We start from the raw sequence: 22,705 nt of genomic DNA on the forward strand, positions 1-22,705 counted from the left end.
AATTTTTCACTAAATATGAGTTAATTTTATAATTAAAATAAAAAATAACGCTCATTTATCTTTTTTCTCATTAATATCTTACTATTTATGAGCTACTAACACTTATTTATTATTTAATTTATCTCTCTTTAATATATATATATATATTTTTTTTTTAAAAAGGTGATTTAAAATTTTAAAAATAACACTTACAATCTTTTTTCTTTTTTTCTTCCTAAATATTTCAAAAAATATATGATTATATAACTTGTATCTTTTATCTATTTGTTTGAAAAACATATGATACATCATACATGTATCAAATATCATAATATAAATTAATATTTTTAATAAAATATTAAATGGGTGATCTAGCAAGTACCTGACCCGAACCTAGCTAACCCATTTATTAATTAAGTTACGTTCAGAATGACCCATTTATGAAGAGATCATTTCTTAAATTCAAACCCATTTTAAGAGTAACAAGTAACCTATCCAATAGTGACCCGTTTGGCCACCCCTACAAGAAAGAATTTTAATTTAATCACAAGTACTCATAAATGGATTCTAACTTGATCAAATTCCTGAATAATGCTTTAGTGCCAATGACAGACTTCTGAAATTGAATCATTCAGAGAGTGGAAATATGTTTCTTCGCTCCAAGTCTAACATTCAAAATAATGGCAAGAACTAGATTGAGTCGAGCAAACTTGCAAGCTATTTAGACTCAACTGGTCTTATAGCTTGACTCAGCTGGAATCTAATCAAAGTCAGGCTTCGAATATGTTGAATCACATTAATACTCACAAGCCTCATCCAAGCCAAGTTTCAAGCTTGATATTTTCAAATTGAGTTGAGATAAAATAATCTCACAATGTCAACTCAACTCAAATACACTCTAATGAGAACTAATGGGTCGAAGAATGTTTCACCTAATAATATTTGAATGCAATGTGCAGATGCCTGTTGGGTATGTGCATGCAAAAAGAATCTCACGAAGTCTTCAACATTCATCCAAAATCTTGGCAACTCCTGAAGAAATTTTAATTAGTTTTCAAATTGCACCAAAAGAGAAACATATTTTAAATTCGTTCAGCAGAGAATCTAACTTGAAAATATAATCAAAGGAGGACAATAAAAAAAATTAAAAATTAAAAAAATGAGAACAAGATTCAATAAATTCTAATCAACAAGAAAGTGTGAAATTCCGAAGAAAGCAACACAGCTACCAAAATTTGGTAAGGTCAGGAGCCTCCTGGGCCTCCATCAGAATTGGCCGTCTCAATAGCAGTGCTTGGATCCACTGTATGCCCTTTGGCGCCATTGTGAGCTTCATCAGGAAGATGGTCTCTGACAAGCAGCAAAGAGCTGCCAGCTAATAAAAGCCATCACCAAAGAGGTAAATAGCTCAAAACCTACCACCTTGGGAAGATGCCAACCCAAGCCCCGACGCAGATAACTGCAAAACACGAATTTTATCATGGATAAGAATGGCCAACAATTATATGCTATCAAAGCAACTATAATGTAAATGAATGGGAGTAGGCAATGTGATTCTTGATTCCAAAGATATCAAGCATTTTGACCAGAAATAATATCCTTAGGTCATCTTATAAAAAAAACTACACAATAATCAAAAAGGAAAAAAATAAATAAATACAATGAGCACTAACCACACACAGAAGCCAGACCACAGTTTGCACAGGTGAAAAGGAAGTGCGTTCATGAAGGTTCAAACTGTTTGAAGCACACCTTTACCTTTTACTGGGAACCTTCAGTTTTATATATGTAACTTGACAATTAAATGTCAGGAGAGATGCAAGGCTTGGCTAATTTACCCTTAAAAATTATGGCCAATCAGAATATGGAAGTACCTTAAAATAATGAGCGAACATTTTTAAGAAACAGACCTTGTGATAGATGGCATAGTTGCTACAATTCCGGCACAGGCATATATAATAGGAATCAGAGTCCGGGGTTTGTTTTTCCGCAGCCACATCAAAGATCCCAATGCAGCAAGGGATATACTCAAAACCTGAATCCACAGAGAGAATGGGGGGAAGAACCAGAGTTCAGTAGAGAAAGAGCAATGTATGTCACATCAAAGACAAATTGAAGCATGATATCTGCTCAGTTCTCGAGTTCAACATATTGACCAACTTCTATTTCCATATCACTATATGAATTTTTAGACAGCCATTCAGACTGAATCTGTTTTGTCTCCACCCACTACTCTATTAACTAAAGACATTATCCTGAAAGAAAACAGATTCCATAACAAGCATCAAACACTTACCAGATTCGCATTTGCTTCCAGGCCTTGCAAAATGAAATCCCAAGTAAATTCTAGTCCTCTGGCACCCACCCAAAGTGGTGCCAACCTATGAAGAACAGAATCTGCAAAGGCCCAACCTGCCAATGCAAAAGGGGAAAGGAAAATGCCACAGGGTGAAATAAGATGAAAATATGAAGCTAACATGTAAATAGAAAAATAACATTGAAGGATTTCAATATAAGCTTATTGATTAAAGCTTTCACTACCAACACTGCATATGTGCAAGCATAAAACAAACAAATTAACAATAATCACAGATGCCACATATATAGATACTTACTTATAATATAATGTTTCTTTAACTTAATATAATTGTATTAATGATAAAAATTATATTAATGATAACAACTTAAGTGTTGGCTTAAAAAACATAAAGATCATTTAAGGAGCAATATATTGTCTTAAAAAACGCAAAGCAAATGGATAATGAAGCATGGATAAGGATACGAGGAAGCTGACATGGACATAGGGGTGTGAAATATATTTACACACACACAATCACATTAATATTTTACCATATTCTATAACAAGAATAAAAAGGTTTAAATAAAAGATACTAATAGAATATGGATAGAATTGTAAGCATTTAAAGGATGTTATATTTCTTCTTCACACCATGTGTTGATTTCTTTAGTTGTTTGGCGAATAAAATCTTTATTTTCTACCCACACATAAAAAAAGAAAAGGACATCATGCTAATATGTATGGCTTATGTAGCTGCACATTAAAAACACTTAATGTATTCCCAAAGTAAGAATATCAACACAATGGCAACAAGGGAAGGTGGGGGGGGGTGCTCTTCATAGGTGTGCTTGATATACATGGGTAAGACACAAAAGCTTAAGCCATTAGGTCTTGGCCCACCCATGTATACAAGTCATTCATCCCTCACTCAGTTTTTCAATGTAGGACAAATTCACAAGTAGAATTCTCAACGATATCTCCCCTTCACTTGTGCTTTTCAACTGTTCTCCCTTGAATGGAAGCCATTTTAGATCACTAAATGTTTTGCAACCAACCAAGAGCCATTACTCAACTATGGGAAAGCTAGGAAACTATGGGAGTCCACTCATCTACACAATTAGCCTCTTTAGGAGTTAGGATCCACCACTCCTCATCCAGGTCTATATTTGTGGGATTACATGCATGAACACTCGAGTCTAACTACAACAGTTGACTTAGAAACCACTTGTTAGCACCAGGGCAATCCCTTTCAGAAGACTTGCTATATACAAGCAAGCACCAACTTGACCTAAAATCTCAAGCCATTGGGTCTTAAGCCCATCCATGAAAATAAGCCACTCATCCTCCACTCAATTTTCAAATGTTTAGGCAACTCAAAAGTGGAATTTTTGACTCTAGATGCAGGTATCTTTACTGTAGATGTGTTTGGATAAGTTTATTAAGTATTTGACATGTATTTGAGAAGTTTCTGAGCACTATCAGTATCCAATACAGATGCAAATATCCTCTAAAAGCATCCAGATACAATTATCCTCTAAAAGAATCCATACTTCATAGAAAATGGGACAAATCCTATGCTTAGAAATACCTGTTCTTTTAGTAATCAGATATTAAAATTAATGATGAATTGTTTCTGTTGATCCAAAGCAAGACAAAAATTAAAGGATAGATTTAATCAATGTGCAGAAAAATTTAGTGTCAAAGTTGGGTTTCAATTACAAAGAACTGAGAAAAATGAGATTATTCTTTTCAACATTAAATCTCAGCATCTTGCCACCGCCATCAATTATGGCTTCCTTTATTTTCAATTTTATAGTTCATTTTTCTATAAGTCACTAAATTATATAAGCAGTACAAAGTAAATGGTTATTCTAGGATTTTTTTTTATAGAAAAAGAATTTTATGAAGTATAGAGGAAGAATATAAAGAGAGGATGATAAGAAATCCTCAATAAGAAAATAAAAAGTACAATCAAAACGATAAGCCTCCCAACCTCGCTTGACATCCTCAAATATATAATCTAAAAACAGCCTACCTAAAAAGCCCAAAGAGATGCCACATACTTCAAATCCCAAAGCAAATTTGAAGACAGCTTCTTTGCACTAAAAAACCATGCATGTTGCTCCAACTAGATCCCTCACATAACTGCAAAGAGTGCAGACTTCCGCAAAGTTACAACTTACAACAAACTTCTTCTCCCCAAACCCAATAAAAGAAATACCCAAAACTCATCCACTACCTTCAGTCTCTGAAATGTTAATACACAATAAGCACACTTGGGAGCAATTCCTTAACGGGTTCCCTACTCTGCAACAAATTGTTGGTGCTAAATCGATCAAGGGCCACCAACTGAGCAAAAGCTTTGATTTTTGAAGGGACCTAGGACTCCTAACCACAACAATGAAGGAAAAAAGACACAAATTGAAACTATTGAGTTCATGTTTGTTAGAATCTTACGATTCACAATTCGATTCATACAAGTATCATTCTCACACCAAATCGATTCGAATCTTAAAAGTTAATCTAAAAACAACTGAATCATTGCCGAATGGATCAATTCACCTTGTGAATCTATCGAATTGATCCAAATCTATCGATTCACACGATTCTAGACCTATCATATCCTGACAAACTTGACTACTTTAAAACCCTGAAAACAACATTTCTTTTTTTTTATTCCTTTTATTTTCACACAATTACATTCCATTCCTTATCTAAGTAAAATTTGTGCTCAAAAAGGGGAAAATAGAACTTTAGATCTTATGCTACCTTCACAAAACCGTTCTTCACTTTAGAAGGAGTATAGCGTTCTGTCATTGAGAAGAAGGGGCAAAACACCCACTGGCTAAGTTGGTACTCATATTTTATTGTGTTTTTAAGATTCAAAAGTTAGTTTTTTAGTAGTTTGTTCGATTGTTATCATTTTTTTTAGCTTATTTATTTTTCTCTTTTTAAACTAAGAAAGAATATGCATGAAATTTTATTTTTTAAAATTGTTGACAAACAAAAAGTTTTAAAAAAAAAAAAATTATTTCTTGATTCCTTCCCATTAAACAACATAAATTTCATTATTTTAATTTCTCTTACTTCTCATTTGTTTAAGCCTTTAAGGGAAGCATACACATGAAATATAGTTTTTATTGTCAAAATTTAAATATATTTGATCATTTTGCTTCTTGTTTGTATATCAATATATGCACGTCATTTAGAAATGATTTTGAAAATTTGTACCAGATCTTATGATTCAATTCTCGATTCTCAATTCCCAAAATCAAAATTTCGATTGATGATTTGAATCTCGATTCGACTACTCAATTGAGTCACAAATGGTAATATCCTATATGGTTCCATCATGCTATTTTATTTTGAAAATTCAATATTTTGGTATTAACTGTCATTTTCAGTAATAATTTTTATTAAAAAAATAATATAAATCGCAATTATCAATCTAACAATGACCATTTGACCAGTACATTCAAGCTTAAACCTTAAAAATTTATATAAAATTCCATGAAAAATACAGGAAAAAGATCTCCAGAGATCAAACAATCTAAAATTAAAAGAATGCAACTGGTTACAAGTGGTATAAGTCAAGTTTACTCACCAAGTCCAACAGCTTGGAATTTATGATTTTGAGAAATATTCCTATGAGTCAACTGGGTTAAGGCAAAGTAAAGCCCAGCAACGTCTATAAAACCGATTAATGCTTTCAACAATTCCTGAAAAAAAAAGGGCTATCAGTTCAATATTTATACACCACAATCATTGATTATTCCTGAAAATTTAGCATTTACAAAAAAATTATGATATTCTGACAATTATTTATTGGATAATAAAATTCTATTTTAAGTGCAAATTAGCGAGATTAAAGTGAAACATTAACCATATCCCTTGGCTACCTCTTCTACAACTTGGAATCCCTATAACCATGCCTCTTTTTGATCGCACGGTGCTAAAAAAAGCCCTAGATACACATACCACCACAAGAACTACATGTCGGGTAATCTGGTCATCATTGGATGACTCAATCACAGAATGTCCACTGAAACACATAACCCCTAGACAATTTTCCATTGATTGTGTTGCTTCATTTTCTCTAATAATCCATTGAAAATTCCAAATCTCGAGTCATAATGTGTCAATTTATGACCTTGGTCTTAAAACTTGGAAGGCAAACCAACCCAGTGAACCATGTGATTGGTCAGACAATGGGTCAATCCAGTGATTAAATCAGTGACATTGGCGAGCACGCATGTGCACACACTCTTATTTTACATAACAAAACAAAACAAAATATTAGTTCTGTCTGGTTATATATAAAAATAACAAATTTACTCATTTATCGGGTAAAATGCACTCGCAGTCATTAAACTATTGACTAAATGTATTGAACTCACTAAACTTTTAATTTTTGTAATTAGATCACTCAACTTAGCAAAGTATAGCAATGTCCCTTTCCTGTCTAGGGGAATTTCTTCTCACACAGTAATGGAGAAACTCTCTTCCTTGGAACTGAAACTCCCTCTCACCTCCCACTTCTTCTCTTAAACCCACCACCGTCACCACCATCACCTCCTCTAATTAATGGCTGGAAACTTCATCCTTGCCACCACCACCACCACCACTAGCTTCTTCCTAAATTTGGAATTCTCCCAATACAATAATCTCGACCCAAAAGGCAATAACTGCCACATTAGACGGCTCTTGACGTGCTTCAATTTGGATCTCCTCTCCAACTGCACCAAATGCCCCATACTCCTCTCCAACTGAATACACCATGCTCTAGGACTGTTTTGGCAGCAGCAAACTCCCTAACTGCCTCAGCAGTTCTCCTCTGAAACATCGTCAACGACTTGCTCTCTGACCACCTCCACCACCATTTCTTCTCTAAAGCTTCTCAAACCACTTATCTCTCACCTCACTATTGTCATTGAAGAGTTCGGTGCCCTCGCCAGAAACCACATGTTTGACACTGCCTACATCAACTTAGGCTCCATCATATCCTCTTCCATCCGAAGATTCAAGAGCAATAAAACAGCATAGAAAAAATATAAAAATAAGAAACAAAATTCAAGATCAAAATCCATACTACAGATTAGATTTCCATACGAAAATCAATCTTGAAAGTAGCCCAACAATGTAAATTAGGATTAGTGTTTTCAATGCATTTTGCAATTGCAAGAGGATGAAGATGACATCCTCCTGTCTGATGCTTTGACTCAACAATGTAGATGAGAGAGGGAGGAAAAAAGAAAAGGCATGCATGGTTCCCAGAGCTGCCGCCTAAGCAATTTTAACATTGCCTAGACAAGAAGGGGGACATTGCTACAGTTGACTAAGTGATCTATTGAAACGATTTAAAGTTTCTTGCATTCACCCTTTATTTATCTGGTTACCAGTTTACTTGTCTATTATCGTTTGATTCCATCAAATAAATTTATTGATCGTATACATTAACCCTTAAACCACAATGCTCAGGTTTGAAATTCCATAGTCACCAAGAAGCATGGTTTTTTCCTCCAGTTGAGAGCTAAGCAAAACCAGCTGACCTGCAGGGTGGGTTTGATCAGTTCATGCCAGGTCACACCAGATTGGCTGTTTTTTGCATGTAATCCAGATTGGCCTCAAGATCATGCTATTCACACTACTTCAGAAGTGCAAGTTCTTCATGTTTATAAATGCACCTTGCCCCATATGTGAGTTTAAAAGATCATTTAAGATCTTATTTAGTCCACCAAATTTAATGAATTAACCACCTTGAATTTGTGTTGCTATCGGGATTTCTCTATTTCTGAGTTAATATGTATATCTAACTGGTACATTAGGCCTACACACAACCTTAGTTAAATGGAAGGCAGATATTTTAATATTGTTTACCGACACATCTCTATGAATTCATTACATTGATCATGATTCATGAATGAGGGTATGAGAAAGAGAGATGGGGAGATTTGTTACTTGGTTTTATATCCTCTTCACATATTTAACCTTCTAGATAATTTATTTATAGACAAATTTCAATAACCATTCACCTCATCATTAATATAAACCAGTAAGTCTAGCCTCTAGGGGTTATATTAATATAAAAGAACAAGTTGAAAACCATGAAGGTAAAATAATGGGTATAAAACATCATAGTACTCCGACAATGATGGCAATTTAAGTTACAAGTTTGCATGGTAATCTCTAGAACTGTAAAATCTTGTACAAAAATGAATTTTCAGCTAATATAGAAGTTGACTGTTATTGTAATGACAAACTAAATATACATAACTAGAGGCAGAATCAACATATGAACACTATCTAATTTAATCATTTAACAAGCAAAGGTTGTTAGACTAAAATTCTGCTAAGAAAAAAAATTAACAAATTAATATCCATCCCTTTGTGAAATTTAAAAGGAGATAGTTTAATACCTGGTATGGATCAAAGTTGTCATTCTCAGATACCTTAAGAAAGGTAGCTAGACAAACAAGCTGCCAACATTGAAAATAAATAAATAAGACATCATGTGTTGGAGATTGCAAGCATGGTACACAAGATGAAAGGATGAGCCAATAGAATCAAATTAAGAAGGTTCCATAGCATGTAACCAATGGGACTGCAGCTGTGTACTGCTTTCCAACCACATACTGACCTTCACCAAAGCCGTTCCAAGGTAAACAAGGGCAGCTTTAACAGAAGTACCAATTGTATCATACTCAGATCTGCACATGTATATTTGTTACTGCAAAACAGTTTATACATTTATAAAGCAGATATGTTGCACAATATAGAGACTTGTTTCTCTCCATTTATTTATTATATATATATATATATATATATATATAGAGAGAGAGAGAGAGAGAGCTCTGTACATTACTAAAATAAAATATGCTTTATAATGATTCTACTCAAATTAAACTAATCATTATAATACATCCTTCTAATTAACAAGCCTCAGCACTTGCTTTTATGCCCTCTCTGTTTCTCCCCAAATGTGATATTTCATCTTTTTGTTGCTTTCAATTAAAACCAATAGCAAAAGAAACAAGCGAAGATTTACTTGCATATATCTGTAATGAACAACTAAAGAGAATAAAAATTACAAATTAAGGAAAAAATAGAATTAAAAAACCTTTGATTTCTTTTTGATAGGGAAACCGCACCAAACAAAATTACAGAGCCAACAAGACAATGCTAAGTTGTAGCTCATATTTAGAGGGTGGCCCATTTGTAGTCTATAAGAAAGCATTAGGTCTCTCAAAAGATAGGCATAACAAAGGTAATGGATAGGTTTAGGATGAGTAATGCTAAGCCAATGTCTACTACATTGCCAAATCATTTCAAATTATCTGCATTGTCCTTAGTTTGAGGAAGACATAGACGATCTCTACCACAAGCCAATGTTGTGGGATGCTTGATGTATGTGGTTTGTACCCGTCCGCTGTAAATCTTGCACGTGCAATTAGTAAGGAGAGAGTTTATAGCAAATTGAGCAAGGAACATTGGAGGGATTTGAAGTGGATTCTCAGTTTGGGCACTGAGTGTAGTACAAGGCAAAATTCAGCTTATTTGGGGAGGACGTTGATGCAAATTATGTAGGAGACTTGGATGACATGAGATCAATTATGGATTATGCTGATATATCGTGGTAGAAAAACCTATTTAGTATAAATCCATGTCAAGTTATTGCATTATCTATGTTGGGTTGGTCCCGCTCATCTGATGAGACCCAACTTATTTAAATGATAAAATTAAAACGTTTACATAAGAAAATAAATAAAATGAAAGGGAGAAGGGTGTTGGGAAGATGAAGCTTGCATAGGGCATAAATGTTCAGTTGACATGGGTACAATTTCCATGCCAAGCTTGTTTTCAAGAAAATTTAATTGTCTCGGAGTTTGTTTTTGCATTAATGGGAGCTTGTCTTTCCAAGTTGACCTTTGTAACTAGGTGGTTTCTTCCTTGAAGACTCCTCATGTGAAAATGCACATGGCTACTCTTCCCAAGTCCCAAGCGCAAGAGTATTGTTTTCAAAAGTCATGTCTTGGCTTTGTGGACTGTAGCATGGATATTTATTGGGTTCTTGATCATTATATGCATGTTGGGTCTATATAAGAAGGTCTCATTGCTATGTGGTAAGGTGCGTGCCTTGTGGATAAGTTCAAGACAAAGGCGAGTGAGATCTCTTAAGGAATTCACCTTGGTTCTTCCTCCTACACATTTCTTTTCTTGGGTTAGGGAAACGTTGGTGGATTTGTTCAAAATTGTAAGAGATGAGTGAAAAACCCTCTTATCGCATTTTTCTCTACGCCTTGATAGTAATTGTTATCTTGCCAGATTGCCCATGGCATAGGCTAGTGCCAAACTAGATAAATTTCTTGTGTTGTGGTTGTTCAACTTTCTTTTATTTCTTGCAATTTTATCATGTCTCTTTGCCAATTGTCGTGTAGGTGTTTCTTCTCTCTTTTAGTACAATTGTTTGTTTATCAAAAAAATTGTGGTGTAGGTGTCCTTATGGCCCAACAAAGTGGTATCAAAGTTGTGGTTATCATTGTGAGAAGTTAGATCAAATTGATTGAAAGAAGGTGGAGAAGGTTACGGGCAATTGGTTAAAGGGGGAGAAATTTGATGACAAGAAGAACTTTAAACTATGGAAGTCGAAGGTTCATCATGTCTTGGTACTACTTGGGCAAAACAAAGCCTTGCTCAGTTAAAAAGCTAGAAAAGATGTCCAATGATGATGGGGAAGAAATGGACATGCAAGAGATTTCTACAATCCATTAGTGTCTAGCAAATGATATCTTGTTCAAGATAAAAGCTAAGAAGATGGCTATAAATTCAAGGAAAAGAATGGAAATCTTGTATCAAGATAAACATTTCAATCTAATATTCTCAAAGATCTATTCCTTGAAGATGAGTGAAAGTGACAGGATTAGTTGAATGCTTTCCATGACATAAAGAGTCAATTGGAGTGTATTGATGTGATTTGGCAAGATGAAGACAAGGCGGATGAGTTTGCTTTGTACGTTGTTGGATAGTTAAGATGGTCCCATCATGAACTTTGGTTACCCCAAGGAAAACAAACTCAACTTGGATGACAACTACATTATTAGTCAAAACTTCGGAGGAATGCACCGCAAAGAGCTCCCAGTTCCTCGGAAATGAAGCTCTTGCTGCTAGAGGACAGCCAAAGTGAACAAGACATCATCAAGAGGCCATTCAAAAACTTGAACCATAGACTTGTTTATTGGCATTGTAGAAAGAAAGTGCACATCAAGAAGAAATGTTGGCATAGATAGAATCAGGACAACAAACATGGAGGTGAAGTAAATTAAGTAGGAGAGTCCACTACTATTATTAGTGATGGCAAAGTGAATGTTGCCAATAAGGGTTCTATTCCCCTATTTGGAACGTCTTAAAAAAATAAGTACTTATTATGAAAAGTACTTAAATTAAGTACTTTCATCAATAATACTCATATAAAATGGATTCTTGATAGTGATTCAACTCATCATATGGACTCCCACAAATCATGGTTTACACATATGATAAATGTGAGATAATTTTACAACAATGGGAAACAACTCAAAATCTAATTTGGCAAGAATTGGTAGTGTCTAGATAAAAATACATGATGGTGTTGTGAGAATGCTTCAAAATGCTATGCTTGTACTAAACTTGAAAGAAAACCTGATTTCACCCTCATAATTAAACTTGAGAAGGTATAACTTCACTGAAAAATGTGGGTCTATTAAAATATCAAAAGGAAGTACAAGTGGTGATGAAAAAATCCCGATTTAGAAACTTGTACAACTTAATTGCCACCACATTAGTTAAAAAAGTGGTTAAGTGCATCAGAGAAGGAAGTTCATTCCAAAGAAGTTGAAGGTGGTGGGAGAAACAAACTAGAAGTCCACTTCAGGGAAAGAGTGTTGACATTTCCTCTAGAGAATGAAGCCGCATACACTTCTCTATATTTCAAACCAAGGAAATTTCATAGTATTGGTGGCAAGTGGAGCTTATAAACTTCGTGGTGGCACCACATTGCATAAAGTGGAGATTTTCTGAATGGGTGGGACCCAACTTTTTCAAATGGTAAAACAAAAAATAAATATAAATAAAATGTAAATGGAGAAGGATGTTTGGGAGACGAACCTTGCATTGGGCATACATGTTTGGTTGACATGGGCACAATTCCCATGCGAAGCATATTTTTAAGACTAATCAAATAACTTGGGTTTGTTTATGCATTAGTGGGAGCTTGTTTTTCCAAAGCATGCATGGTTGACCTTTGTAACTTGGTGGTTTCTTTCTTGAAGACACTTTGCAAGATAATGTGCATAGCTACTTTTCCAAGCATGCAAGAGCATTGCTTTTCAAAGTCATGTCTTGGCTGTGGGGACAATAGTATAAATATTGTAGCATGGTTATTTATTGAGTAGTTGATCATTATATGCATGTTGGATATATAAGGAGTGGGGTTTTATTGCCATGTGGGGATGTGCGTGCCTTGTGGTGTGTAAATTCAAGCCAAAAGAGCATGAGTTTGTAAAGGGACTCACCTTGAGTTCTTCCTCTTTTCATTAGGAAGGGGTTATGAGTTTTACACAATTATGGGGAGAGGAGGGACAAACTCTCTTGTTATATTTTTCTCTACCTTGATGATAGTAATTGAACTATGTCCTAGTTATCCGTAGACATAGGCTTACTACCAAACCATGTAAACTTCTTGTGTTTCTAAATTTTCTTTTATTTCTTATAATTTTATCTTGTCTCTTTGCTAATTACATGCTACAACGGAGAGAATATATAGCAATGACATAGGCTGCGAAGAGGACTATGTAGCTGAAACGGTTAGCAATTAAACTTGGCATAGGGCATTAGACTAGTCTCAATCTACTTAGCAATGAATTGGGTTGATCATTTGAGGACAAAACTCAAAAAAACATTGATGTCAGACATCACAAGATACAAGAGTCGATTGCTAATAGTGAGATTTTGCTCATTAAAGTGGTAATTGGGAGAAAGTATTAGACATGATAACAAAGAACAATGCTTTAAAAGGCTTAATCGAGGCTCACCTCAATGCAAAACATGCCTAAAACGCCTTGAGGCTCAATCCAAAATACCAAATCACAAAAAGTGCATTACATGTTGAGATTTATGCAGTTGTTCTAAAAGCACGTCTTTTGTGCATTTTTACTTGAAGCTTATTCATTTTAGGTGTGTGATTCTCAAGTTAGATTTGACAATAAAATTTTAAGTGCATTAGATTTGGTAGATTTGACAATAAAATTTTAAGTGCATTAGATTTGGCTATAAAATGTTAAGTGCATGTTTATATAAAAAACACAAATGTCATTACATTGATTTCTAAAACTCTTGAACCTCAATCTTTCCAAAATAATTGAAAGTTACCTCGTATTTTGAAAATAATTTGAACTTTGTAATGTTATAGATGTCTTGTCTTGATTTACATAATGAGTTCAAGTATTAGCAATTTTAGAATGGTCAGCAAGTCGTTCACAAATTATATTTGATTTTTTTTTACATTATATTTTTTATTTTCTTAATTTTTCTTTACTGTTAAAATATACATAATTTATTTACATATTTTTATCTAAAAATAAAATTCTCAAAAGGATTATGCCCCAATGCCTTAAGGCTTGCGCCTTGCCTCTTAAGGGTTAAAACACCTCGCCTTATGCCTTATGCCTTACACTTTTGCCTTTTAAAACACTGATGAAGAATGTTCTAGAGAATTCATGTTCCATCTTGCAAGTTGATAAATCAATATTCTATGCCTCTGTTTGGAGTTATAGAATTGAAAATCTTTGAAGGGATGAATATATGCCAAGGTAAAGATTGTTGGGTTGTTACTTTTACTCAGAGGGCAATCCACTTGGGCCTCAAGCCCTCCGACATTAAACATTCCCTAGTGATGAAAGGATCAACAATGTGTTGGACGGATCAAAGGCCTGAGCGGCAGTATGGTCTGTTATCTTGAGTGAAGGCATAGAATCATTACATTATTATAAGGGAATATTATTTTGAGATTTTCACATGACGAGCTATTTACATACATTTAGCCAATGGTTGAAGCCCAAAAGTAGTTTCTCTTGACAAACATAACATAAATCACTTTATCTTCTTGTTTTGATTTTACTTTTTTACTGTTTGCAGTTTGTGTGCTTAATGCTAGTCACAAAAGGTGAAAATCTGAGGACTCAAGGCATACTGCAAGGTCCCAGCTCCCTCTAGAGGAAGTTTGGTATGCCCATTTGGCAGTCACATATTCCAATGCACTACTCAAGCTAGCATTTTTTGAGAAAGTAAATTTTAAGACACAAAGTGAAAGGATGAACAAAGGCTGAGGATGTGCAGAGGAATGAAAGAGGCCGTCCAAAACCCTGAACCTAAGAAAGAGTAAAACCAGCTCTTGGGAGTCCCAAAAAGCATCCAAGAGGTTAATTGTGGCAAAGTGCTGTATAGTATAATGGTAACATGATTTTGTGGTATAGTTTAATTTTGAACTCCTGCAGGAAAATCATCCAAAATTATGTCGTCTCTGTTAAGAACTTCAAAATAATAATAATAATAATAATAATAAGTGTATCCAACTTTGCAATAATATTAGATCGATTGAGTACTGCTAGCGGGCAATTTGGAAGTGTTTCTCTTATTTTTAAGAGATAAATCAACAAATTTTTGCCTTCCAAATATGGAAATTAAGTGATGTGAAAAGCAGATCTGCGAAGTTAAAGACATAAATTTTGGCCAAACATCAAAAGAACGAGAAAAACTTACAACGGCGTGGCGGAGTAGTAGACGGCGTGAGGACCGAAGGTGAGAATCGCACAGTTGAAGAAGTGAAACACCGTCATCCTCCTCTCAGCGGGAGGGAGTTAGATCCGACAGGAAGAAGTGCCGCGTTGTGTGAGAGATCAGAGTCCGACGGTTCCACCAGGCCGCCGCACGGGAAGCTCCAATATGATCACGACAGCAGTTTTGGGCTTGGCTTCCAGGATTATGATTGGGCTTTTTGAATGAATAGCTTTCAGGGCTGGACCAGAATCGATGCACTGTGGGCCCGGCCCGGTAGCTTACAAAAATGCTTTTCATAGCACCATTTTTACTAATTTTGTATCCATACACTTTTCTGTTTTCATTTTTATATAATAAAAGAAATGTTTACGTTGTCAGTTTCTTTTTCTTATCAGTTTTTTAATTATTTATAAAAAAATTAAAATCAGATTTTATAATTTTTAGTTATTTTGATAATTTATCAAAATATTTTTATACAGAATCAACTTTTTTATATTAAATAATTAATTCTATACAATTAATATTAAAATAAAAGAATTATATAAATTTAAAATATAATAAAATAAAATGTTCATAAATTTTTTTAAAAAAATTAATAAAAGTTATTTATAAAATATTGTACAATTTTTCAACTAACATGCAAATTATATGTTTTTTTAAGTGAATTTTAAAATATAATAATAAAGTAAAATAATTATAATAAATTATATTTGTATTATAATTTTTTAAATTTTATTATTTTGTACTTTTAATTGTTTTAATTATATATTTTAAGTTATTATTTTACTCAAGACTAATGTGAGTATTTATTTAATCAAGTTTCAAATTTAATTTGATTTTAAAAATACTAACTAAACAGGTCGCTAATTTTCAATTTTTAGTTTCTAAATCTTATTTTTTTATTTTTATAATTTTTTATAGTGTTATCAAACAGTTTATTAATTAGCTCGTATTATCATGGACTTATGTGATAGGAGGAAAGTGAAAAGAGACGTATAGGCCTGCACATATTTTATTTTCTCCTTGTTATGTGAATCCATAAAGATCATGGGCTCATAACGTGTATTATTTGCTAATCATAGCGACGACCCGAGACAAGTCAAGATTTTCTGTTTCTTTCTCTTTTTAGTTTTACTAAAAGAAAATACATCAATAATAAATTGTCATACTTTTAATCATGTAAAGTCTCACTAAGCACCAACGCACCGTTGTAGCATAAAAATCTCCTCATACCTTCTTTACCAACTATTGTGATACGAGAAATATGGATAGAAATGAATCTTAAAACTTTCCGAGATCTTTGAATTGATGATTCTTAATTTTGTAGTCAAATAATACTCATTACCATATTGAGTTACTCTCTTTCATATTTCAACCACCTCAACCGAAATAAATTTTTCAACTTATTATTATTCTCTTTTAATAGAACAACTTATTATTCTCTTTTAATAGAGTGTCTACTATCGAATTTACTATCGTTGAACAGCTTGCTTGATTTCAATCATATTACAAAAACTTTATTTAATAAATTATACCTTACCATTTAGAAAAAAAATAATAATATCATAACCTATAATTCATTTCAATGGCAGTGCCCATTGTGACAAAAATTAAAACTCCTTTTTTACCCCTGTATGTTGTGCTCGAAAAACAAAATCCATCCATATGTCCCAAAATGGAGTAAGCGTTTCTCACCACAGTTGACGCAGAGTGCGTTACAGCCCCTAACCATGCGTCCGGCCGGCGACCATCATCCATTACTCGACGAATCAATATTCCAATCGCCCGTCATCACACCTTCCAGTCGTTGATTCACTATCCCCCTGCTGAAATCGTCCCTTCAAATGCTCCCACAATGCTTTATAAATATAAACACCCCCCCCCCCCCAACCAAATACTTCTACATGAATTGATATTAACACTGAATGGTTTGACAATCCAACGACCGCTCATCCGATTTTCCAACCAACGTTTTAGATTTCTTCTTCCCGAATACGGGTTCCCCTGGAAGAAACAACAGCCGAGGATTTCTAAGCTCCTAATTTCATCTCTCAGGTCAGTCAAAAACTATTTTTACAATGCTTTGAAGAGCCCCATTTAACCCCACTGCATACTATAATCTGATCCCACCAGAAAATAAACCCACAATGATGCACGTGATTTGTTTGATAAAATGCTTATGAGAATTTTATATGAACTTTCTAATTATTTGACTCATTTGAATATGAGAATATGAGTCTTTTTTAAGATCTCAACACAGCTCCAGGGCTATATGGGGAAATATGTAGATTGATTGGTTTGTGATTATACCATTTTCCCCCTTTATTGTATTTTTATGGCTTGCTTTTAATTTTGACTTTGTGGATGTGGTAAATGGATAATGATGCCAAAAGGGTAGAACTGAGCAATGTATTCAATCCTTGGGAGTTTAGTGGTAGCATTGATAGAGACACTATGAACAAGGATTTGCATGGTCTAAGGCTTTGATTGCAAATACATTGATGCCCATGGAAGTACTGCTTGTTTATATTTATAATGTGTTTTGGCTGTGAGGATGAACCTTCAGCTTATGCCAGTTCTGCTTCAGAAAATTCTTGATTGATACAGCTGTTATGTATTCTGAGCCCCTTACTAAAGTTTTAGAGAATGTTATAAAATAAAATTCTTGATTTAGATCCATTATGTGTTCTTACCCTTGTATTTAAATTTCAAAGAACTTCATTGAATTAATACAAAATCTGACACTTTAATCGCAGAACATGATTTAGATGAGGTGAGGTGTTGTAGCATTTTAGGGTGGCTGTTTCTCTTGCGTTGGATAAAAAAATTGTCTTAATTATATCTTGATTTCAAGTGGCAATGGACCCATATATATATCATCTGCTATTACACGACCTGTCACTGTTTGAATAAAAAAAATTTCTGGTGTCATTCCCTTTTGAGAACTCACAGAAATACCTCCTATAGTACCACAATCTGTTCTATGTGTGTACAAACGCAAGCTTGCTTTTTTGTACTGTTGATTGATTGCCCTACAATTGTGCAGGGTCATTTCAAGTTAATGATAGATTCCAATGATGATATACCCATGTTTTTTGAGATGTAACTAGCTTCAAGTCCCTGTTTTTAGGGAGAATTTACTTGGAGTTGCTGCATTCTTGTTTGAAACTCCTAGATTTTTCTGAGCTATACCTTAATTTCCTTCTTATTACTAACATTTCATTTTTTATTTCTTGGATGTTTTGGGTTTTGGTTAGTAGTTTTAACTGTACAATATTGTTTGTTCAATGTTGTCAACATGCCTGTGATGATCTAGTGAAATATCCATGTTTTTTGATATGTTGCTATCTTCAAGTCCCTGTTTTTACGGAGACCCTACTTGGAGTTGCTGCATTCTTGTTTGAAATTGCTGGAGTTTTCTGAGCTATACCTTTATTTCGTTCTTATTACTGATGCTATATGTTTTATTGCTTGGATGTTTTGTATTTTGGTTACTATTTTTAACATATTGTTTGTTTAATGTTATCAGCATTTCTGTGGTGATCAAATCCATGTTTTTGAGGTGTATTGGAGCCAAGTCCCTGTTTTGCAGGGAGAACCTACTTGGTGAAGCTACATTGCTTTTTCTTTTACTTATTTGATGTCATCCACTCCTCTTGAATTTTTTTCCCCACTTATGAGCAACCTTTAAGTCCTTCAAGAAATATTTTTGTCAATGGTAACAGTTATCGACTACAAGATCGTCATCATTATTGGCACTAATGACTTTGTGCAGGAATTTTCTAAATCTAAGATCAGCTCTACACAAGCTTGTATTTGACATTTTATATTGTGAAATGTCATGCAACTCTACTTTCATAGCTGCAGCATACTTGAAGAGAAAATAGAGACCAGAAAAGAAAAGTCATAACACAGTTCATTTCATTCCAGTTTTCTACCTGAAGTTGAAGACCATATGGTTCATTACATACACCACCATAACAATGTCGTAATCAAAATGCTTTTTTTTTTTTTTTTGGTTTTTTGTGAGCATCAAACAGTTAAGCTGGACATAGTCACTAAAAATGAATCCCACAAAATGAATCTTTAGTATTTTTTTTTTTTTTTTTTCCCCATGTTAGTGGAGAGGTAGTTGTTTGTAAATATAGAAGAGTGATGCCGTGATGCATGTTGATCTTGTGAATCAACTAAGTGTGTATACACACATAGATATATATATATATATATATATAATCTTATTTTAGCAAGTCTAGTTGCCTCCCCCACCCTCTCTTCTGTGTCACTTTGGTGAAGCTGGAACATAGATGAGTTTTTGTTTTTTCTTCTGTTTTGTCTGATTCTGCTTGTTATTGTGTATTATAACAAGGGGGAAAAAATATATCAGAAAAAGAAAGGAGTTGTTTGTGGTGACTTCTGTTTTTCATGTATGAATATCTTCTTGTTTTGCTAACCAAAATGGTTGTGTTGTTGTATTTTCCTCTTTTCTATTTATTTTTTTTAGGTAATACTGCAATAGAGATAAATAAAGTCAGCAAGTTTTGTTTAAGCTGATGGAACTCCTGCATTGTACTCTTAGGGGTTAGGGCTTACCTTCTTATTTTGTTTTAGATCACTCATTTCTAGGGTGTTTAATAGCGTGAAAATTCTTGTACACTGCTTCTTAGCATTTTTAGATGGGTTGGAGATATTGGGGGTTTACATTTCTGAATTTTACTCGTGTCTTTTTTGTTTACGAATTTTAGTGATTCAATGTTTCCCTTTTTTGACTGAACAATCTAGGTCCTCATTTTCATTCCAAGCTCTTCAAGTTATTACCATTAATAGAAAGCATGATGATGGATGCAAGGTAAATATGGAAATTGATGCGCCTATTTCTGTTACTAAAATTGTTACTCTAATCGTGAAGCAATTCCCCATTGAATGCCTTCTATCATATGTAAAGGTGTGCGAATACCTATGATGAATATATATTCCTTTTGCGCTCCATATTAAGGTGCATTATGCTCCACTGTAGCTTATATAGACAAACCTAAGCAGTGTTTTAGTTTGGAATAAATCATCCATAAACATAAATGTATGGATTTCACTTCTAATTCTATACCTGATCTTTTTTCATGACACTGGGGTTGGAAGTGGGGAAGGTGGTTAGGTTGATTTGGATAGAGTCTAGAAGTCTTAATAATTCTTATTGATTTGATTATCTGGAGTGGGGACATCAATATATTCTTGATTTAGCTGCTGGAATCACCACTTTTGAAAATTTTTTTGCTATTCATTCTAGTAAAAAAATAATTTGGTGTGCATATATCTTTTGCCCTTCTTTTATTGGTTGAACTTTACTTTGTAATGCTCAATCTAATAATTTGCCTGTCATTAGGCATTGGTAAGGAGCTAAAAACAAGGGCTATTTTTGGTTTCATTCATTTCATTTTGGGTTGCAATAATCCTTTCAAGGCATTATGTTTTTTACTTGGCAAGATAATAAGTTCCTATGTCAATAGAACAGCAATAATAGAAGTCCTTGTGTCTCTGACGGAAATGGTCTTCATTGTGTTATTTTTTGCTTACTATATATTACTTATAGGCAAAAAGGAAAAATTAGGGATATCCTTTTGGGAGCCTTTTTTTTTTTGGTCTCAGACACCAGTTTTCATGACTATTGAGTATGATCATTGTTTCACCGTCACATGTTTACTTCAAGTCTTCACCTCAAATTGTTAATGAGTAACTTTGTTTCCTACTCTACACTCCCGATGTGTTGATGTGTTTTTAGATGAAATAATCTACAGGGAACTCTCGAAGCTATAGTTCAGCTTGGATGAATTGTCTTCCATGCATTTTGTTGTTTTAATTTACTCATTTTGTTAAAGATTTAATGCTCCTTTACTTTGTCCTCAAACCTTAGTCATTCCTAAAGAAATTATAGTCCATGAGTGCATCTAATTATTTCATGAAAATTATTGGTGAAGTAAGAACTTGATTGAAACTCCTTCAATCTCATACTTGTAGGAGTGGGAACTCTATTATTTCCAAGCTTAGAGGCAATGATCATTACATCATTAACTATAAAGCATATTAGAGAGTAGCTGCAATTTTGCTATGGGTTCTACTCATTAGTTAACGAACCAACTTTTTTACAAAGCATCAGTAGCGCATATTGTTAAATTTATTATTTCACAATTCTTTTTATGGCCTAGGCATCTAGGTAATTCAATCTTATGGTTCTTCATTATTTGCATATGGCCTTTTGTTCCTGGGTGCTCATTTTGTATTGACTTTTAGTTTAGCGCTTCTAAGTAGCCTATCCCAAATTAAGAGGGGAAAAAAAAACCATTGGAGATATTGGAAAAAGAACTAATTGAGTCTCTACCTATTCTACAAATTAATCACATGCCTTCTTTTTTGTTTTCTTCCCCCAAGTTCAAATGGTGATATTGAAGTTGACATGTATTGTGACTCCCTTCTAGCATAAAAATTTTGAATTTTTGTTACTATGTGATTATTTTTCTGTCCTCTTATTACTGGCTATGCTTATTGAAGATCAACGGGTTGAATAATTTATCAAGTTAATTTTTTCTTGAACTACTCCACTTAGAAACTTCCTCTAAAGTTGATAAGATTTCTCGGGTTGCCGCTGTTATCATGTTAAGTTAATTATCTCACTAGATAATGTGGCTGATAATAATATCATGTTTATTTATTGTAGAGTGTCTTTATCCAACTTATGTTTAATTCTTTTAGTTTGTAGAACAACCAAAAACTACTTTCATAAACAAATTGAGTTTGTATTGGTAGTTTCTTTTAAATGATTTTTTCTTGTACTGTTTTGAGCTCTTTTTAGGCATTACATGTTAATTTAACATTATATACTAATTGTATTGAATAATTTAATTGTGCATTTGCAAAGTTCATTGATACATGTGTTCTATGGTGGCGATGATCATAGATGCTTGTAGATTTACTATTTATTTATTTTGAAAACAATACATTTTTAACTCTTCAGACTCTAGTGTGGATGTCTTTGGTTGTAAAATTACATTAAATAACTTGTATATATCTATGTTTTAAAGATGAATGAAGCAACGAAAGAATTATGGTCCAATTTTATTTCCATGGATGTGTTGTGAAAATTAAAATTATATACAACGTTTTACAAATATCTCTAAATTTAAAAAAGAAAAATCGAAAGAAGTGAACGCAAATAATTGATATCACGACTAACTATTAGTGGCTCATGGAATTTGTCACAAATAGTTAGTATTAGTGATGTTTTGCTTCCCTCACTAATACTCAGTGACTTATTAGCAAAGGTTATTTATCCATCACTAATAGTGACTAATAGTACTAGATTTTGATCGTCACTAATAATCATCACTAACAGTGAGTTTTTTGTTGTGTTATAAGGGTTAATATTGTTGATAAAAATCTTTTGATTTAACAAAAAATTTGAAAATAACTATAACTAAAATGATGGATAAAAATATTTTGATTTAACAAAAAACGTAAAAATAACTATGACTAAAATGATGGATAAAATTATAATTATATTTTAGTTGGAGGCTAATATTGTAGATTAAAATTATATGGTTGATACCAAAAAAAAAAAAAAATTGCTAA

At 33.5% G+C, this 22,705-nt stretch overlaps 1 protein-coding gene, 1 long non-coding RNA gene and 3 other non-coding genes across 5 annotated transcripts; 4 read left to right on the forward strand and 1 right to left on the reverse strand.

Moving 5' to 3' along the window:
- Positions 1-1,012: 1,012 nt before the first annotated feature.
- Positions 1,013-15,324, reverse strand: LOC131163129 (uncharacterized). The gene is made up of 7 exons (XM_058119872.1): positions 15,071-15,324; positions 8,916-8,985; positions 8,695-8,754; positions 5,883-5,997; positions 2,276-2,391; positions 1,890-2,014; positions 1,013-1,438 (listed from the first exon to the last, which is right to left on the reverse strand). The coding sequence occupies exons 1-7, from the start codon at positions 15,145-15,147 to the stop codon at positions 1,315-1,317; spliced, it is 687 nt and encodes a 228-aa protein (XP_057975855.1). The 5' UTR covers positions 15,148-15,324; the 3' UTR covers positions 1,013-1,314.
- Positions 15,325-16,690: 1,366 nt separating this feature from the next.
- Positions 16,691-19,335, forward strand: LOC131163130 (uncharacterized). Its single transcript, XR_009138917.1, has 2 exons — positions 16,691-17,143; positions 18,618-19,335. It is a non-coding gene; the product is annotated as an uncharacterized LOC131163130 (long non-coding RNA).
- On the forward strand, positions 17,628-17,720 carry LOC131163221 (small nucleolar RNA Z223). Its single transcript, XR_009138997.1, has one exon. It is a non-coding gene; the product is annotated as a small nucleolar RNA Z223 (small nucleolar RNA).
- Positions 18,159-18,276, forward strand: LOC131163225 (small nucleolar RNA Z278). The gene has a single exon (XR_009139001.1). It is a non-coding gene; the product is annotated as a small nucleolar RNA Z278 (small nucleolar RNA).
- On the forward strand, positions 18,621-18,730 carry LOC131163226 (small nucleolar RNA Z278). The gene has a single exon (XR_009139002.1). It is a non-coding gene; the product is annotated as a small nucleolar RNA Z278 (small nucleolar RNA).
- Positions 19,336-22,705: the final 3,370 nt, after the last annotated feature.

Source organism: Malania oleifera, chromosome 8 (assembly GCF_029873635.1).
Source record: "Malania oleifera isolate guangnan ecotype guangnan chromosome 8, ASM2987363v1, whole genome shotgun sequence".
Taxonomy (NCBI): domain Eukaryota; kingdom Viridiplantae; phylum Streptophyta; class Magnoliopsida; order Santalales; family Ximeniaceae; genus Malania; species Malania oleifera.

Bases quoted from the DNA above. Each gene is read 5' to 3' on its own strand.
- LOC131163129 (XM_058119872.1), bottom strand. From the start codon at position 15,147: ATGACGGTGTTTCACTTCTTCAACTGTGCGATTCTCACCTTCGGTCCT. The intron at 5,998-8,694 runs GTATTAAACTAT...TTTTTTTTTCAG, and splicing joins ACAACTTTGATCCATACCAG to GAATTGTTGAAAGCATTAAT. The intron at 1,439-1,889 runs GTCTGTTTCTTA...CGTGTTTTGCAG, and splicing joins ACTATGCCATCTATCACAAG to TTATCTGCGTCGGGGCTTGG.